General features: G+C 44.3%; 1 protein-coding gene and 1 pseudogene across 1 annotated transcript in view; one reads left to right on the forward strand and one right to left on the reverse strand.

The window, feature by feature from the left end:
• The window catches only part of LOC142303861 (neuronal acetylcholine receptor subunit alpha-5), a 43,659-nt gene extending 39,232 nt beyond the window's left edge, over positions 1–4,427 (reverse strand). Inside the window, exon 1 of the mRNA XM_075345667.1 lies at positions 4,092–4,427. Coding sequence (XP_075201782.1) covers positions 4,092–4,158 — 67 coding nt within the window. The 5' untranslated portion in view covers positions 4,159–4,427. The remainder of the gene's footprint in view (positions 1–4,091) is intronic.
• Positions 1–18,684, forward strand: part of LOC142302525 (olfactory receptor 5AP2-like) — a 132,940-nt pseudogene that overhangs the window by 68,324 nt on the left and 45,932 nt on the right.

Consider the following 18,684-nt stretch of genomic DNA (forward strand, 5'->3'; position numbering starts at 1 on the left):
CCTTTGGAGATGTTTTGTGGTAATTATTCTAACTTTCTGAGATAATAACTTTTGGGTTTTCATTGGCTGTAAGCCAGAATCATCAACATTAACATAAATAAACACTTGAAATAGATCACTCTGTTTGTAATGACTCTATATAAGTGGAATTACATTTAAAAAATGCATGATTCTATCATGCAAATCACTGCATTCGTACAGGAAGGGTTCTAGAAATCATTGGCTGTGGACCCAGTTTGCTATACAATCCACAAATTAATTTAAAATTGTAACCTACAAAGAAAAAGTCGTATATGAACACAATGCAGAACTGTTGCTGTCTTCTCTGGGTTACAGCTAATTTAAATTGAACTGAGGAAAAATGGAAAACTGTTCTGTGGTCAGATGAATCAAAATGATGATGTTGATGATATTGCTGGGTTGCATCAGTGCCTATGGCACGGGCAGCTCACACATCTTAAAGGCAGTATCAATGCTGAATTTAGAGGTTTTAGAATGACATATACTCTCTTCAAGACAACGCCTATCTCCCTGAAGGCGATGCATATTTCAGAAAAATAATGCTATACAGCAGACTGCTTCCAGAATATCTTTGCAGGAGAAGAGATTGGTTATGAACTGGCAGCCTGCAGTCCAGACTTTTCACTAATAAAAAACATTTGGTGCATTATGAATGATGAAACCTGGCAAAAAAGAACCCAAGTCTATTTTGCAGCTAGAACCCAACATCAGACAAGAACGAGACAGTGTTGCTCTCACTAATTACAGCATTTGTCCCCTCACTTCCCAGATGATTGCAGATTGTTGTAAAAAAAAAAAGATGGGATGTTACCCAATGGTAGACAATTTCTACATGAGTTCTTTTTTTTTCAAATGAAATGGAAAAATGTCTAACTTTTGATCTGTGTTCTATGTTCTATTATGATAAAATATGGCTATAAGCAAGGGCAAACTGGGCAATTGCTCGGGTGACCCCAATGTCTACAGCAGGAGCTACACTGATGTAGCATTATTAGTGAAGCTTCTAAAGTAGAGACTGCCTCAGGTCTCTTGGTGACATCACAAACATGTGACTGGTCATGTGACTTATGTCACTACAGGTCCCAGACTGTGCGGGAGTCAGAAAAACTGGTTGCAATTCTTGTGTGTCTGTCTATGTGTGTGTATCTTTATATATTAATGAGGAAATCAGAATGTATGGGCTCCTGGTTGTATATATTAGTGAGGAAATCAGAATGATGGGCTCCTGATTGTATATATTAGTGAGGACATCAGTATGTATGGGCTCCTGGTTGTATATATTTTATTAGTGAGGACATCAGTATGTGTGGGCTCCTGGTGGGTATATATGTGTCTGTATGTATGTGCTCTTTGTATACATATATATGTGAATGTGCTTGGTGTATACATGCGTCTGTGCTATATGTGTGTAATATGCAGTGTTTGTGTTACATACTGTGTGTATGTAGCATCCATTTATAAATCCCGCATTCACAGTTAAGCATTCATAAGTGTAAACATGTCGGCAATCGCCCAACAAATGAGCAAAATGTTGCTCATTCATCAGGTGATTGTATATTTAATGGCGGAACAAAAATCATTGTTCTCAGCAGCATATCACCCAGTTCATACTGTAGATGTGCTGCTGATAATTTGGTACTATATGGGGACAAGTTGATCTATTAGTGAATGTTCTAAGGCCATCATTCTTGGTCAACCTGTGAAAAGAGGCCTTGAAACTAGTACTAAACGACTTCAATATTGTCGATCGCACTCATTTAACGGTCTGAACTCAGCGCATCTAAATGCAACCTAAAGTTTGAGTGATCATGAAATATGTGAGCATTTAGGACCCCACTTTACACTTTTGCCCAGGGCACCACATTGTCTAAAATCGGCCCTGGCTATAAGAGATTTCCAAATCATTGCATTCTTGTTTTCTTTTCCACAGTGTTCTAACATTTTTGGAATTGGAGTTTTAGTTATTAAAGCATTTTTTTTAATGCCTGTCTAAAATTTGCACATTACTGTATGTGTCCTCATAAACCAAATTAATAAATATACAATAATAAATTAAAAGTTTTGAACATCATGATCACTGGAGTACACTAATACTGAGCCTATTGTATAGATGCAGGAAGGACTTTGCTCCACTTTGCCAGATAAACAAAGTCCCAAATGGAAAAGTTGAAGTCAGTAAAGACACTGTAGAGCTAGAGCTGCACTTATAACTTGAGCCAGAGGGTGTGAATTACCTTAGAAGGTTTTTCTAAATTACGCAAAATGGACCACAAATGCTTGCAGGGATGTAAAATTACGAAGGCAGATGGTTGTCATCGTCCTCCACTGCTCCTGGTTTGGGCTCTGTGTACTCGCTGTAGAGGTGTAAAATCGACAGAGTGAATCACCGCTTCAGTCAATCATTGAGCTCAGCAGTTCGTGCGATTGGCTGCAGCAGTGATGCGCAGTGTCAATGTGATGTCAACGCTGCAGCCAAAACCCAGAGATTCCCAGCAGATGAGGAGGACCAAAGAAGGGGAGTACCATCTAGTTTTACCATTTAACATACCTACAAGTGTTAGGGGACCACTTTACTGAAAGAGAAGAACCCCTTAAAGAAAGAAGACAAATGCAGACCAAATAGCGTTAAGAAGTTTAACTACTAAATACAAACAATGCATTACAGTACAGTAAACATGTATAATGGCCACTTTGCTCAAGTGAGGAATTATTCTTAAATTCTGCAGAATATAAATTAGAACAAAATATAAACAACAGAATAGAAAGAAATGATCTAATTCAGATCTTATTCATGTCTGTCGGTCTTTAATTTATTAAATAGTCAAAACATAATTACTGCTCGAACTGTTAATAAAAAGGGCCACTAACGACACAAATAAGAACAAATTAATTTCCATGTTACAACATAATGAATTCAACAATTACACACTATACATGGATTAGATCCAATGTAGATGCCACACACAAACCGGGAACGCATTCTGATTTTTATGTTTTACTTAAATTCCTTTGACAGTGCAAAGATCAATATGGAGTAATTGGATTGACAAATCAATAGTAAATTACACAATATATTACCATTGTTTTCTAAAGCCGCCATTTATCCCAGGAACTTAAACCGTTCACTGTGCCTGCAGAGCAGAAGTTATTAATGTCTCTGCAGTGGGAAACTATCTACGTATGCAAAATGTATTCTGCTAGAAATGAAATCGGACTTTTTTTTTCCAACCAGAAACCAGTTTAATAAACGTATTCAGCTGATCACATCTCTGGTGATGTAAGTTTTATTCAATAAGGTCTAGAGTTAGCGGCCAATAAACAGACAATAAAATGTCACTGAGTCTAAAAATTTATTTTTCTAAAAAATAATATAACGTAAGCATTTTGAAAAATAAAATCATCATGGGTTAAGGAACATAAAGGTGTCAATGATGGGAAATATCAGAATTTGTGCTTAGAAATGGTGCAGACACTGTGCTCACGCATCAATCATCAATAATTACGTGAGATATGTAAAACTGAAATCTTTCAAACTCCATAAAAGTAAAGTATGTGACGTTTCTAAGCAGAAATCAAAGCTTGAGACGTCCAAGAAAAATGTTTTATCCAAAGTACGTTCATGCATAACAACTGTAGAATGTGTTTCTACATAAACTGTTAACAATAGCAATAAGTATAATAATGTTACTATTTACAAATATTGCGAGTACTAATAAAAAATCATTATAAAGGTTAAGAACCTTCGTTAAATGATTATTTGCTAAAAAATTAAAGTAACTAAACAAGAAAATAAATATAGTGACAACAAAGCAACAGTAATACCGTATTTCCCGGTATAATAACCACAGCATTTATATTGTTTAGTATAGATACAGTAACAGTTCTCGCACATGCTAGAATTGTAGATCCCGTCTATATCCTTTTTATTAATATTATTTGGTTTATTTTCCCACAAAGGAATTTCAGAAGACTAGGCTCTAATAGCCATCGGCAGATGTCATGTTTACAGTATGTGCCCATAGGCAATGTAATGACCACTGTGGAAAACATAAAGGCTAAAACTGACTTACCAAAAGCTTTTTTCAGATCCCAAATGCTGAAGCACAGCCAAATAAGGCACTCTCCCCACCCCATCATCTTCAGACATGAAAGAGTCCTTTTGTAGAACAGATGAATAGGGCTGACAGTACGTTCGCCTCTTGCTAATAAGTACCGGTGATGCTCACACACCTAACATTCGCACTAAGACCTCAGTATCCATCCTGCGGCACTAGAAAATACCGAATTCTGATTTGCTATTATGGATGACAAGTGTAAGATAATTTTCCCTGCCATGCATGAGCTACTGAAACCAGCTGTGACTGCCTTCTGCTAAATTCATTATGTGTCAATAAATGCAGAAGGATAAGGGGGATGGGATTAGATGTTCTTAGCCTCTGCTATGGTAGCTCAGGAGGCACATTTTTTCTCTCAAGCTTTAAATCTTGGTGGAGGCAGAGAGCAGAGAATAGGACCATACATATTACAAGACTGGCATGCTATAAATTTCAAGACTGCGGAATGGGATCTAGTTTTACAACCTGATTAATTTTTAATGAAATGTGTTCTTCATTCCGTTTCATTCACTATCCAATATAACTGAAATATGTTAAGAAATCTTAGCTCAGTACAGGGTTGAGCTTTGCGTAGAAAGCATACTATGCAATTGGTCTTTGTTTCCAGGAGATTTCTACAATACTAATAATTTTATGATCTTATAACCTGAGATGTGTGTTAAATCCAAGGCCTTTTCCAGTGATATACAGTGACAAGCAAAAGTGTAACAATGTTTAGAACCTTTGAATTTCAGGCTCCATATCTCACCATCCACTACAGCTTTCAGCGTGAGACGACCTTCATTTTATAAACAATCATCTTGACTATCTCATATGTAAATTAAACTTGCAACTATTTACCATATGATTAGTTATGCAGATTCTTGTCATGTCACTGCATTGTTACCGTTTTACTCCTGGTGTTTGAAACTTTTCTATAGTGTGCAAATTTTTCCACACTATAAATTACAACCTGTTCTTACATTACCTGAATAGCTCAGTGTTTTATTAGGTTGATTCTCCACAAAAGGCCACTGGTTTGAATCGAGGAGCAGGCATGAAGAAGGTTTCCCAAAAAAAGAGAAACCGCATCATACAATTAATCTATAGCGGTCTCTCGGCCAAGAAAATTGACAAACTGCATCATGTGAGAACCATGCCAGTTGGAAGAATGAAGTCTGCCCATCCATTTAAAAGCCAAGATGTGGACACCCAGGTAAAATATCGCTGCCAACAAGTTGGCTCATCACAAGGTCTATCTATTCTGGTGTGATAAAAACTGCAGTGAAGGTGGCTCATATGTTTCATAATAGTGAGATCATAGACGTCCATGCAAGCATGATCTGATGCACAAGTCTGGAATGGTGGCCCAGAAAAAAGTTGAAGCCTTGTCTTCAATATCATCATAAGAAGAAATATCTCAAATTTCAAAGCAGTATGAAAAGTGGACAATAGAAGATTGGAAACAGGTGATTTGGAGCTATGAGATGAAAGTCAATACACTAGACTCAGATGGGTTCAAATGGGTCAGGAAAAGGGGCTAACGTATTGAGAAATTGAAGGAACTGTTAAGTTCAGTGGAGGAAGCTTGATGATATGGGGTTGTTTGCCTTTCTATTGGATGCAACAATTCCGGGCGTCTAGAGGCTGATATTTTTAGACTGGAGCTCCCCAGCCTGAGAATACAGCCCCAGCTGTGAGCTTTAACTTGGCTGGATATGAAAATTGGCCGAACCGCACGTTGTTTTTTTAATTAGTTATTTAAATAATTATAAAAAAAAATAAGTCGAAGGCAGTTCCTCTTAGGCCGGAGTCACACTTGCGAGGGACTTGCACGAGTCCCGCATAGCATCACCCAGCAAGACCGCACACTTTTCTGACAGGAGCAGGTCAGCTGGATGTATTTCTATGCAGCTGCACGCTCTTGTGTGGAGAGCGTCAGGCTGTGCCCGGTGATGCGATGTAAGACTCGCGCAAGTGTGACTCCAGGCTTACGGTGCACTCACATGGGCCGTATGACTCACAAGAGTCTCTGAGTCTCGCATCGCATCACTCGGCAGCCACACACTCTCCGAACATGAGCGTGCAGCTGCATAGAACTACATGCAGACGCACACTCCTGTCAGGAGAGTGTGCGACTACCGGGTGATGCGATGCGAGACTCACGCAAGCGTGTCACTTTGGCCTTATTTTGATACACAGCCATGATAAAGTTCAACAGCTGGGGGATGCAGCCGTGGGCTTTATATGTGCTGGTATTAGAATACAGGCACATTGCGCCGATTGTTTTATTTATTAATTTATTTTTGTACTGCGATACCCACAGACAGTTGCACTGCTTTCCCTGTCCACCGGCTGTCCTGGCGCCTGTGATTTGTTTCAGTCTGCTGACACTCAGGGTGGGGGCGTGTCTAGCTGCAATCAATTACACATGTCGGTGGGCGAGGAAAGCAGTGAATATTCAATGAGGGTTAATTGTCGGCTCTGAAAGGGAAAGGGTGACCTGGAAGTAGCTTGCCGCCATGACGGAGGTTCAGTCAGTACAGCTCCTACCCACCTATCTCCTTCTACCAACATTTTTTATCTGCGGATTCTGGTTCCCATAGACATATAGACTTCACATAGACTTATTTTGGTACCAGATTTTGGACCGGATCCGTGTTTTGTGTTAAAATTCAGCAGGGACCCGCTGGTCCCAGTTTTCTACGAGTTTGACAAGCTTTACCTTTTACTTGTCACTGTATCTTCCTCATCCTAGGTCCCTTCGAGCAATAATGTTCTCGATCCTAGTGTATTGTAACCATAATGGCCCCTTCCAGTAATATATGTCCCTCATCCTTGGCCCCGTCTTGGTATAATATTCCCTACCCTGATTTAATATGCCCATCCTGGCCCCTTCCAGTAATATATATCGCCAATTCTGGTCCCCCTTTTTGATATAATGTCCTCCATCCTGGTGTAATGTGCTTAACCTAGCTTCCTCCAGTAATATATGTCTCCCATCTTGGGCCTTTTTCTGGCATAATGTCCCCACTCCAGGGCTTCTTCTAGTAATAATTTCCCCATGCAGATATAATGTCTTTTCATCCAGGGTCCCTTCCTAATATAATGTCCCTATTCTGGTACAATGTCCCTTTCTAGCCCATTGCCAGTAATAATGTCCCACCTTCTGGGCCCATATTGTAATAATGTTCCCTGTTCTGTCGTTGTTCTTGAACACATTTAAAAAAAAAAAAAAGAAACAATTCTTCTCACCTTCCCCCAACGTTTTCTCTTCTATAGCCAGTGTAGAGGACAGCAGCTGACATTTTCAGCATGCCTGCTATGGACGATGCATGACATCAGTACTATGTGCCGCCTGTTGTTAGCATGCCAACATCAGCTGCTAGCTTCTGGAATAGAGTCGCCCACCTGGGGGGGGGTCGGGGAGGGGAGGTGAGGAGTGTAGTCAGTCTGTTAGTGGAGAGAGAGTGGGGAGGTAGCCCTCGAGCTGTAAGGAGCTCAGAGGAGGTCAGGAGTGGTGGCTCCTGGAGGAACTGTCTAGGTTGCAAACTGTGGTCTGGGCCTAGAGGAGTTGGACCCCAGTCGCAGGGGATTTTGGAAAGGTGTCTGGACCTGTCGAGGAGGACAGCTGGCAGCCTAGCACTGTCACCGGTCCGGGACCAAAGGCACGACGGGGTACATAAACCCTAGATCGGGGAGTAGCTTCAGTCAACCCGACAATTCACCTGAGGAGAATGGAGACTTTATGATCTGTTCCCACCCATTTCAGAATCGGGGCACTAGTGCAACGAGGGGGATAGGACTTTCCAATCCAAAATGATCCAGAAAATCCCAAGCGGGAGCCCTGAGAGCAAGCTCCCACACTTAGGCATAGTAGGGAGCGGGGCCCAGCTAGTTCCATACTACTGGGCCACCAAGTTGAAGTTAAACTTAGTGCCAGGAGGCAGGTCACGGATCACCAGGTAACACTATTGGGGATGGGACCCGGACGAGCTCCCCTCAGCGGCAGCGGTACCCAGAGACTTGGTTTATCCGGTTGTCAGCGTCTGCTTATGAACTGAGTGAGTACGAGAGTGACCTCTGCATCCCACGGCACCCCTACACCGAATCCCGGGGCATCCCCTACTCATGGAGGGTTACGACACCTTGCTACCTCACTTCATGAACCCAGGTACTCCCAACGGCAGCGGCGGTACTCCCCGAATTACCGTACACCGCGGGTGGCATCACAAACTATATATCATCTCCCCTGTAAATATCTTCCTTACATTTGAGTGGCCGCATGACCCCCGGGTCCGGAGACCCTCGAGCCACAGCAAACCCGGATCCGAGCAGCTCGGCTGCTTCCACGGGGGCGGCAGATCTGCACTGCAATATATTTTAGCTAAATGTGTATTCTTGGAGGCACATCCAGCTGAAATTTACATTGGTCCCCCTTCTTGCACGGGTAAGGCCCTGCTTGTATGACATGTGCATAATGCTTCTTTGACAAGTGCACTTTTCATATATGATGTGTGCATTCTGCTTATGTGACGTGAGTGATGTGCTTGCGTTAGATGTATACTTTGCTTAAATGAAGTGAGCCTAAAGCTTGCATGATGTATGCACTGAGCTTCTCTGACTTGTGTGCTGAGCTTGTATGATATGTTCATAGTGCTTGTGTAATATGTGTACTAAGCCTGTGTGGCGTACACTGTGCTTCTGTGTCATATACTTAGTACTCGTGTCATGTGTTCTGGGATTTTCTGATCATGTACTGTGTACTTCATGTGTGACAGCTAGAGATGAGCGAACCGGTCGTGGTTCGGCTCGAGTTCGGTTCGTCGAACGGAGGTCTCGTTCGAGTTCGGTTCGTCGACGAACCGAGCTCGAACCGCATAGGAAACAATGACAGGCATTCACAAACACATAAAAACACCTAGAAAACACCCTCAAAGGTGTCCAAAAGGTGACAAACAACTCACAACACAACACAAACACATGGGAAAGTGACACGGACATATACTCATGCGAAAACAAAAGAGCTGGACAAGGGAAAAGAGGAGGACACACAGATATATGAGTATATGCAAGGAAACGTCGATGCCATTATTGTGCAACTTGAGCCCTGCTCATTTTAGGCTTCCAATCTGGATAAATTGCCTGAGCTTGCCACGTACGCCTTGGGGATCTTGTCGTGTCCTGCAGCCAGCGTTCTCTCGGAACCTGTCTTCAGTGCTGCTGGGGGTCTGCTGGCAGATAAGCACACGTGTCTGTCCACTGACAATGTGGACATGGCTCTCAGAGGACTTTTCTTCCCCTGGGTCAGCCAGGGGAGGCGAAAGGCATGCGTATTTTTGAGAGTGCTTCATGCAAAGCATCTTTTTCTTTTTCAAAAGGGGGGTCAACTGATGCCAGTCAAGTGGGGTGTGTGTGGCCCAATTAGTGGCAATGAGGGAGACTGTGGTTGGAGTCCCCTCGCTTTTGAAAAAAGAACCATGATGAACAAGTCATGGCTCTCAGAGGACTTTTCTTCCCCTGGGTCATCCAGGGGAGGCGAAAGGCACGCGTATTTTTGAGAGTGCTTCATGCAAAGCATCTGTTTCATTTTGAAAAGGGGGATCAAGTGATGCCAGTCAAGTGGGGTGTGTGTGGCCCAATTAGTGGAAACGAGGGAGACTGTGGTTGGAGTCCCCTCGCTTTTGAAAAAAGAACCAAGATGAACAAGTCATGGCTCTCAGAGGACTTTTCTTCCCCTGGGTCATCCAGGGGAGGCGAAAGGCACGCGTATTTTTGAGAGTGCTTCATGCAAAGCATCTGTTTCATTTTGAAAAGGGGGATCAAGTGATGCCAGTCAAGTGGGGTTTGTGTGGCCCAATTAGTGGAAACGAGGGAGACTGTGGTTGGAGTCCCCTCGCTTTTGAAAAAAGAACCAAGATGAACAAGTCATGGCTCTCAGAGGACTTTTCTTCCCCTGGGTCATCCAGGGGAGGCGAAAGGCACGCGTATTTTTGAGAGTGCTTCATGCAAAGCATCTGTTTCATTTTGAAAAGGGGGATCAAGTGATGCCAGTCAAGTGGGGTGTGTGTGGCCCAATTAGTGGAAACGAGGGAGACTGTGGTTGGAGTCCCCTCGCTGTGTTTCTAAAAGAACTAAGATGAACAAGTCATGGCTCTCAGAGGACTTTTCTTCCCCTGGGTCATCCAGGGGAGGCGAAAGGCATGCGTATTTTTGAGAGTGCTTCATGCAAAGCATCTGTTTCATTTTGAAAAGGGGGATCAAGTGATGCCTTTCAAGTGGGGTGTGTGTGGCCCAATTAGTGGAAACGAGGGAGACTGTGGTTGGAGTCCCCTCGCTGTGTTTCTAAAAGAACCAAGATGAACAAGTCATGGCTCTCAGAGGACTTTTCTTTCCCTGGGTCATCCAGGGGAGGTGAAAGGCATGCGTATTTTTGAGAGTGCTTCATGCAAAGCATCTGTTTCATTTTGAAAAGGGGGATCAAGTGATGCCAGTCAAGTGGGGTGTGTGTGGCCCAATTAGTGGAAACGAGGGAGACTGTGGTTGGAGTCCCCTTGCTTTTGAAAAAAGAACCAAGATGAACAAGTCATGGCTCTCAGAGGACTTTTCTTCCCCTGGGTCATCCAGGGGAGGCGAAAGGCACGCGTATTTTTGAGAGTGCTTCATGCAAAGCATCTGTTTCATTTTGAAAAGGGGGATCAAGTGATGCCAGTCAAGTGGGGTGTGTGTGGCCCAATTAGTGGAAACGAGGGAGACTGTGGTTGGAGTCCCCTCGCTGTGTTTCTAAAAGAACCAAGATGAACAAGTCATGGCTCTCAGAGGACTTTTCTTCCCCTGGGTCATCCAGGGGAGGCAAAAGGCACGCGTATTTTTGAGAGTGCTTCATGCAAAGCATCTGTTTCATTTTGAAAAGGGGGATCAAGTGATGCCAGTCAAGTGGGGTGTGTGTGGCCCAATTAGTGGAAACGAGGGAGACTGTGGTTGGAGTTCCCTCGCTTTTGAAAAAGAACCAAGATGAACAAGTCATGGCTCTCAGAGGACTTTTCTTCCCCTGGGTCATCAAGGGGAGGCGAAAGGCACGCCTATTTTTGAGAGTGCTTCATGCAAAGCATCTTTTTCTTTTTCAAAAGGGGAGTCAACTGATGCCAGTCAAGTGGGGGTTGTGTGGCCCAATTAGTGGAAACGAGGGAGACTGTGGTTGGAGTCCCCTTGCTTTTGAAAAAAGAACCAAGATGAACAAGTCATGGCTCTCAGAGGACTTTTCTTCCCCTGGGTCATCCAGGGGAGGCGAAAGGCACGCGTATTTTTGAGAGTGCTTCATGCAAAGCATCTGTTTCATTTTGAAAAGGGGGATCAAGTGATGCCAGTCAAGTGGGGTGTGTGTGGCCCAATTAGTGGAAATGAGGGAGACTGTGGTTGGAGTCCCCTCGCTGTGTTTTACATGATTTTCGAAGGGCATGACATGCCTAAGAGGTTGAGTTTCATCATCTGCAACTTGTTGGCAACAGAAAGGCTGCCCTTACACTGTTTTGAGACCGAGGATTTTCGAGACCTTATGCCCATTGCAGTGCCCCAAGAGCCGATGGCCAGTCGTCACTCCTTCTCCAAGAAAGGCGTGCCAATGCTACCACAGCAGGTCGCACACAACCTCACCGATTCCTTGAGAAACTCTGTGTGTGACAGGGTGCATTTCACCACAGATACTTGGACCAGTAAGCATGGACAGGGGAGTTACATGTTGCTTACTGGGCACTGGGTAACTATGGTGAGAGATGGAGAAGGGTTTGCTGTACAAGTCTTGCCGTCCCCACGACTTGTGTGTCAATCCTTCCTCTGTATGTACAAGTTCCTCCACTGCTTCTGCCTCCTCAACCTCGTGTGGGTCCTCCACCTCGGCCCAAACCCTGTGTGGTCAGGCCACCCTTCCTTGTAACTGCGCCCAAGGAATCCCACACACCTCCTTACTATGCTGGCAGCAGAGCTCAAGGCCATCAGGCGGTCAAATGTTTACTTTGAAATGTAGGGGAAATGTGAGACACCGCTGAGGAATTGTGGACGGTTAGCTCTGGAGAGTGAGACCGAGTTTCATCAATGGTTGTCTACACTCAACCAGCAGTCAGGGAAGGTCGGGTGCGACAATGATGCAAACCAGTCTGCGACCCTTTTTCCGGGCCATGTGACACACATGCCTTGTATGGCTCACGTGTTGAACCTGGTTGTCCAGCAATTTTTAAAACACTATCCCGGCCTACATGGCCTTCTGCAGAGGGCACGGTGTAACGCCTGCCTGGATCGACACACTCAGATGGGGTGTAAAGGATAGGCTAGAGGCAAGCCACTCACCAAGCTGGACACCCAGAACCCTGAAACCCTTTAACCCCTATACAGTGATCCGGAATAACACAGGGCCCAAGTTGATCAATACCTGTGGAAGGCTGCAGTTCCAGAGAATAGTAGTCATGCAGGGTCAAAAACATTAATTGAGGAAGAGGAACAGAATGGGATGGCCAGGACTTAATCAGAAAACAAGCAGAGGTGAAATGCGGATCGGCCAACTAGGTACATAAATAGCAAGCAGGAAAAGTAGTCAGGTAACAAGCACACAAACTCATAAAACTGAACTGGGGGTAACAGTAACAAGAGGTTCATAGCTTTGTCTGGCAGTGGTCTGCAGACAGGAGGGGCCTAAAAAAGGGTGTGGTGTCTTCCCATTGGTTGTAGCTGAATGATGGTACTTCATCTGTGAGATACCCACCACCTACATTCAACCTGTGGTTCTGTATCTGTCAAGGTAACGCAACCCAGTGGGTGACCATAACCTGCGTCCACCTGCGCCGCAGGCATCGACTCCTTTCCCATCATCAGCACTATGCACAAAAGGAACACGTTGTCACCTGGCGACCGGAGTACAAATTGATTGAGTGGACTACGTTGGTGGCTTAACAGCCGTGTGCGGCAATGCTGCAAACCTGTCTGCGGCCCTTCGTCAGGGCAATGTGACACACGTGCCTTGTATGGCTCACGTGTTGAATCTGATTCTCCAGCAATTTTTAAAATACCATCCCGGCCTACATGGCCTTGTGGAGCGGGCACGCTGCTATGTGCTCACTTTCATCCTTCGCACCCAGCAGCTCAACAACTTTCATCGCTCCTGAAATCTTAGGGTCTGGCGGTTAAACACCGGAAATGCGATGTTCCGACACGCAGGAATTGGAATCTGCACATGTTGCAGCATCTGTGGCAGCACCGCAGAGCCCTGCTGAAATAATGTATGACGTATACCCTGGGCTAACTTGATCCAGAGGTGGTGCAGATCACGCTGCTGGAGTGGTGTCAGATCAAGGACCTATGCACCCTTCTACACAGTTTACAAATGTCGACGAAGATGTTTAGCACTGGCGATGCCATTCTCAGCGTGACAATTCTGGTCATCTACAAGATGGAGCACACTGTAAGCATTATTCGGAGTCAGGTGTTGGTCCAAGAGGAAGGTGAGGAAGTACAGGAGGAGTCATATGCAGAAGGGAAAATAAGATCTACAAGGTCCATACGGTGAGCGGCACCTAGGCGGCAGTCATGGTGGGGGATAGGGATTAAAAAAAAAAAATTGTTGAGGAAGGTGCGGGAGCCCATGAAGAAATGGAGGACAAACTTGCGATGGACATGGAAGACTCAGCTGATGAGTGAGAGCTTGCTCACATTTCGGTTGTGCGAGGTTGGGGGGAGAGGGCACCTCTCTGCCACAAACACACCAAGGACTTGGTCCTCCTGGATGCACAAGACACATGAGCGCCTTCTTGCTGCACTACCTACAACATGACCCTCGGATTGTACGAATTCGAAGTAATGCTAACTACTTGGTTGCCACACTGTTAGATCCCCGGTACAAGACAAAATTTGGTGAAATAATTCCTGCCATAGAAAGGGACGCACGTATACAGGAGTATCTGCAGAAGGTGGTACGGATTCTTAGATCTGCTTTTCCAGTAAACACCAGTGCTGCACTGAGTGAATCTCAACGCTTTGTCATGGATAGGAGGAAATGGTCTTTTACTTGTCCACATCTGAGGGACCGAGGGCTGGCTGCTGTGCTGAGATGGCATTGAGTACGGAGTCCCTGCAGAGTTGCACTTTTGGTCATATACCAAATGAGTTGAAAAAGGACAGATGCTGGTGGAAAGGGGAACAGTTGTGTTGGAAAGGGGAAAAAAGTTTTTGTCCGTGGGTTTGTTGGTTAAGCAAAAGTAACATTTGATGAAGAAACACCATCTGTTACGGTGGGACTGGCAGATTTGGATAAGGTGGTATATACTATGTTACCGCTATATAACGAAAATTAATAAGAAACGAAAGAGAAAGGTATATATCCCCATCAGCAGTCAATGTCCACCGTGCTCCCAGATGGAAAAGGAGAGGTTGGCAACTGGAAGGTTAGGTGGAGAATACAGATCTGTGTGGCTATGAAACTAATAGTTGCCTGAACCGAGTTAGACGTCACTCGGATCTTGAGACTGGGAGCCCTGTTAGCGTCACAGGGTCCACACGCCCACCCAGCCCATGAACTCCCTGTTAACATCACTCGGGCCATTCAGTACGCTGACCGTGTGCATTGGGGCCACACCTGTGGACAGCAGGCGCATCAGCAGCAGCAGGCCTGTTAATGCCACTGGGCTGCACAAGCAGGACTTGTAGGACAGGAGCTGGTCTTAACCGTTCTGCGTTACCAACTGTGGTGGCGGCCTGCATCGACGCCCTATCCCTGCCTACCTCTGGCCTAAAGCCGCAATGGGTTCAACACATGGAGGTGTGCTCTTTCGGAGCATAATAGAAGACTGCGTACCTCCTTGTTGGCTCCAGCCCGTTTTATAATCTGGGTCCGCCCCAAACCAGGGTGGACCACAATGCACCTCCTGGAGACAAAAGCAGAGTGACACGTCATGAGTGGCATAACTAGCGTCCTATTTGGAACCGCAACTTCAATAATGACCTCATGGCTGCCACGACACAAACACCTCACCAGTCATCGTCTGACCATCAATAATGAGGTGACAAGTCATAGGGGCGGGCCTCTGCAAGCCATTTGGGAGTGGCCTGGCCACATCGTCAGGACACCTGATGCCCTGTGGTCTATATGGGCCCCCCCACATCAGGGGCAGGGCCAAAGAGTTAATTACCGGACCTAGTCTCTGATGCAGTAAGTGCCTGAGCATGGTCAGTTGCATGAAATACAGTCTCTGAAAAAAGACTATCAGCTTTAGCATGGTGTCTAGGCACAAAACAGTACTTATACCCGGCACGAAATGCAAGTACCTGTACAAAGAGGCTTTTCACACTAAGTGTGGGAGCATGCGCTGTATCCCGAAATGAAGACTTAGCCTCAGGAATGGCACAGTCAGGCTGAGCATACTCACTAGGCGAAACACTGTAGTTAGGCTGCAGCTGGGGTAAATCGGCACACGCATGCACACTAGCTGCCTCTCCACACTTACACGTGGAGGAGAAATTGCTCTTCGGCTGTGGACTTGGAGATGCTGTCTATGAACAGAAGGAAAAGCTAAAGGAAGCCTCACTTTCTATCCATCCGAATTATCAAATGCAGCAATGAATTCCCTGAGTTTGCTATAACATTAGCGTAGCAAAATGTGCATGAGGGTGTCATGTAGAGGTGCTAGAAATAGCTTGGCACCAGTGGGGCACTAATGAAATACAACAGCCAGTTCTATGATGCCACTAAATGGCAGTATTTTTTGCTATCATTATAGCTTATTAAAAACAGAGCAGGAGGGTGTCCTGCACAGGTGCTAGAAATAGCTTGGCACCAGTGGGACAATAATGAAATACAACATCCAGTTCTATGATGCCACTAAATGGCAGTATTTTTTGCTATCATTATAGCTTATTAAAAACAGAGCAGGAGGGTGTCCTGCACAGGTGCTAGAAATAGCTTGGCACCAGTGGGACAATAATGAAATACAACATTCAGTTCTATGATGCCACTAAATGGCAGTATTTTTTGCTATCATTATAGCTTATTAAAAACAGAGCAGGAGGGTGTCCTGCACAGGTGCTAGAAATAGCTTGGCACCAGTGGGACAATAATGAAATACAACAGCCAGTTCTATGATGCCACTAAATGGCAGTATTTTTTGCTATCATTATAGCTTATTAAAAACAGAGCAGGAGGGTGTCCTGCACAGGTGCTAGAAATAGCTTGGCACCAGTGGGACAATAATGAAATACAACAGCCAGTTTTATGATGCCACTAAATGGCAGTATTTTTTGCTATCATTATAGCTTATTAAAAACAGAGCAGGAGGGTGTCCTGCACAGGTGCTAGAAATAGCTTGGCACCAGTGGGACAATAATGAAATACAACAGCCAGTTCTATGATGCCACTAAATGGCAGTATTTTTTGCTATCATTATAGCTTATTAAAAACAGAGCAGGAGGGTGTCCTGCACAGGTGCTAGAAATAGCTTGGCACCAGTGGGACAATAATGAAATACAACAGCCAGTTTTATGATGCCACTAAATGGCAGTATTTTTTGCTATCATTATATCTTATTAAAAACAGAGCAGGAGGGTGTCCTGCACAGGTGCTAGAAATAGCTTGGCACCAGTGGGACAATAATGAAATACAACATCCAGTTCTATGATGCCACTAAATGGCAGTATTTTTTGCTATCATTATAGCTTATTAAAAACAGAGCAGGAGGGTGTCCTGCACAGGTGCTAGAAATAGCTTGGCACCAGTGGGACAATAATGAAATACAACATTCAGTTCTATGATGCCACTAAATGGCAGTATTTTTTGCTATCATTATAGCTTATTAAAAACAGAGCAAGAGGGTGTCCTGCACAGGTGCTAGAAATAGCTTGGCACCAGTGGGACAATAATGAAATACAACAGCCAGTTCTATGATGCCACTAAATGGCAGTATTTTTTGCTATCATTATAGCTTATTAAAAACAGAACAGGAGGGTGTCCTGCACAGGTGCTAGAAATAGCTTGGCACCAGTGGGACAATAATGAAATACAACAGCCAGTTTTATGATGCCACTAAATGGCAGTATTTTTTGCTATCATTATAGCTTATTAAAAACAGAGCAGGAGGGTGTCCTGCACAGGTGCTAGAAATAGCTTGGCACCAGTGGGACAATAATGAAATACAACAGCCAGTTCTATGATGCCACTAAATGGCAGTATTTTTTGCTATCATTATAGCTTATTAAAAACAGAGCAGGAGGGTGTCCTGCACAGGTGCTAGAAATAGCTTGGCACCAGTGGGACAATAATGAAATACAACAGCCAGTTTTATGATGCCACTAAATGGCAGTATTTTTTGCTATCATTATAGCTTATTAAAAACAGAGCAGGAGGGTGTCCTGCACAGGTGCTAGAAATAGCTTGGCACCAGTGGGACACTAATAGAGTACAACAGCCACTTCTTGTATGCCACTAAATGGCAGCATTTTTTGCTATTATTATAGCTTATTAAAAACAGAGCAGGAGGGTGTCCTGCACAGGTGCTAGAAATAGCTTGGCTCCAGTGGGACAATAATGAAATACAACAGCCAGTTCTATGATTCCACTAAATGGCAGTATTTTTTGCTATCATTATAGCTTATTAAAAACAGAGCAGGAGGGTGTCCTGCACAGGTGCTAGAAATAGCTTGGCACCAGTGGGACACTAATGGAGTACAACAGCCACTTCTTGTATGCCACTAAATGGCAGCATTTTTTGCTATTATTATAGCTTATTAAAACCAGAGCAGGAGGGTGTCCTGCACAGGTGCTAGAAATAGCTTGGCACCAGTGGGACAATAATGAAATACAACAGCCAGTTTTAGGATGCCACTAAGTTTACTCAGTGTTTGGTGTTATAATGGCTTAGTAACAATGAATTTGAGTGTGCAATGCAGGCAGAGGTGCTGCAAATATCTTTGCACTTGTGGGACAATACAGAAGTCCAACAGCCACGTTTAGGATGCCACTAAGTTCACTCAGTGTTTGCTAATATAATGGCTTAGTAACAATGAGTTTGAGTGTGGAATGCAGGCAGACGTGCTGCAAATATCTTTGCACTTGTGGGACAATACAGAAGTCCAACAGCCACGTTTAGGATGCCACTAAGTTCACTCAGTGTTTGCTAGTATAATGGCTTAGTAACAATGAGTTTGAGTGTGCAATGCAGGCAGAGGTCCTGCAAATATCTTTGCACTTGTGGGACAATACAGAAGTTCAACAGCCACGTCTAGGATGCCACTAAGTTCACTCAGTGTTTGCTAGTATAATGGCTTAGTAACAATGAGTTTGAGTGTGCAATGCAGGCAGACGTGCTGCAAATATCTTTGCACTTGTGGGACAATACAGAAGTCCAACAGCCACGTTTAGGATGCCACTAAGTTCACTCAGTGTTTGCTAGTATAATGGCTTAGTAACAATGAGTTTGAGTGTGCAATGCAGGCAGACGTGCTGCAAATATCTTTGCACTAGTGGGACGATACAGAAGTCCAACAGCCACGTTTAGGATGCCACCAAGTTCACTCAGTGTTTGCTAGTATAATG

This window comes from Anomaloglossus baeobatrachus, chromosome 4 (genome assembly GCF_048569485.1).
Source record: "Anomaloglossus baeobatrachus isolate aAnoBae1 chromosome 4, aAnoBae1.hap1, whole genome shotgun sequence".
Classification (NCBI taxonomy): domain Eukaryota; kingdom Metazoa; phylum Chordata; class Amphibia; order Anura; family Aromobatidae; genus Anomaloglossus; species Anomaloglossus baeobatrachus.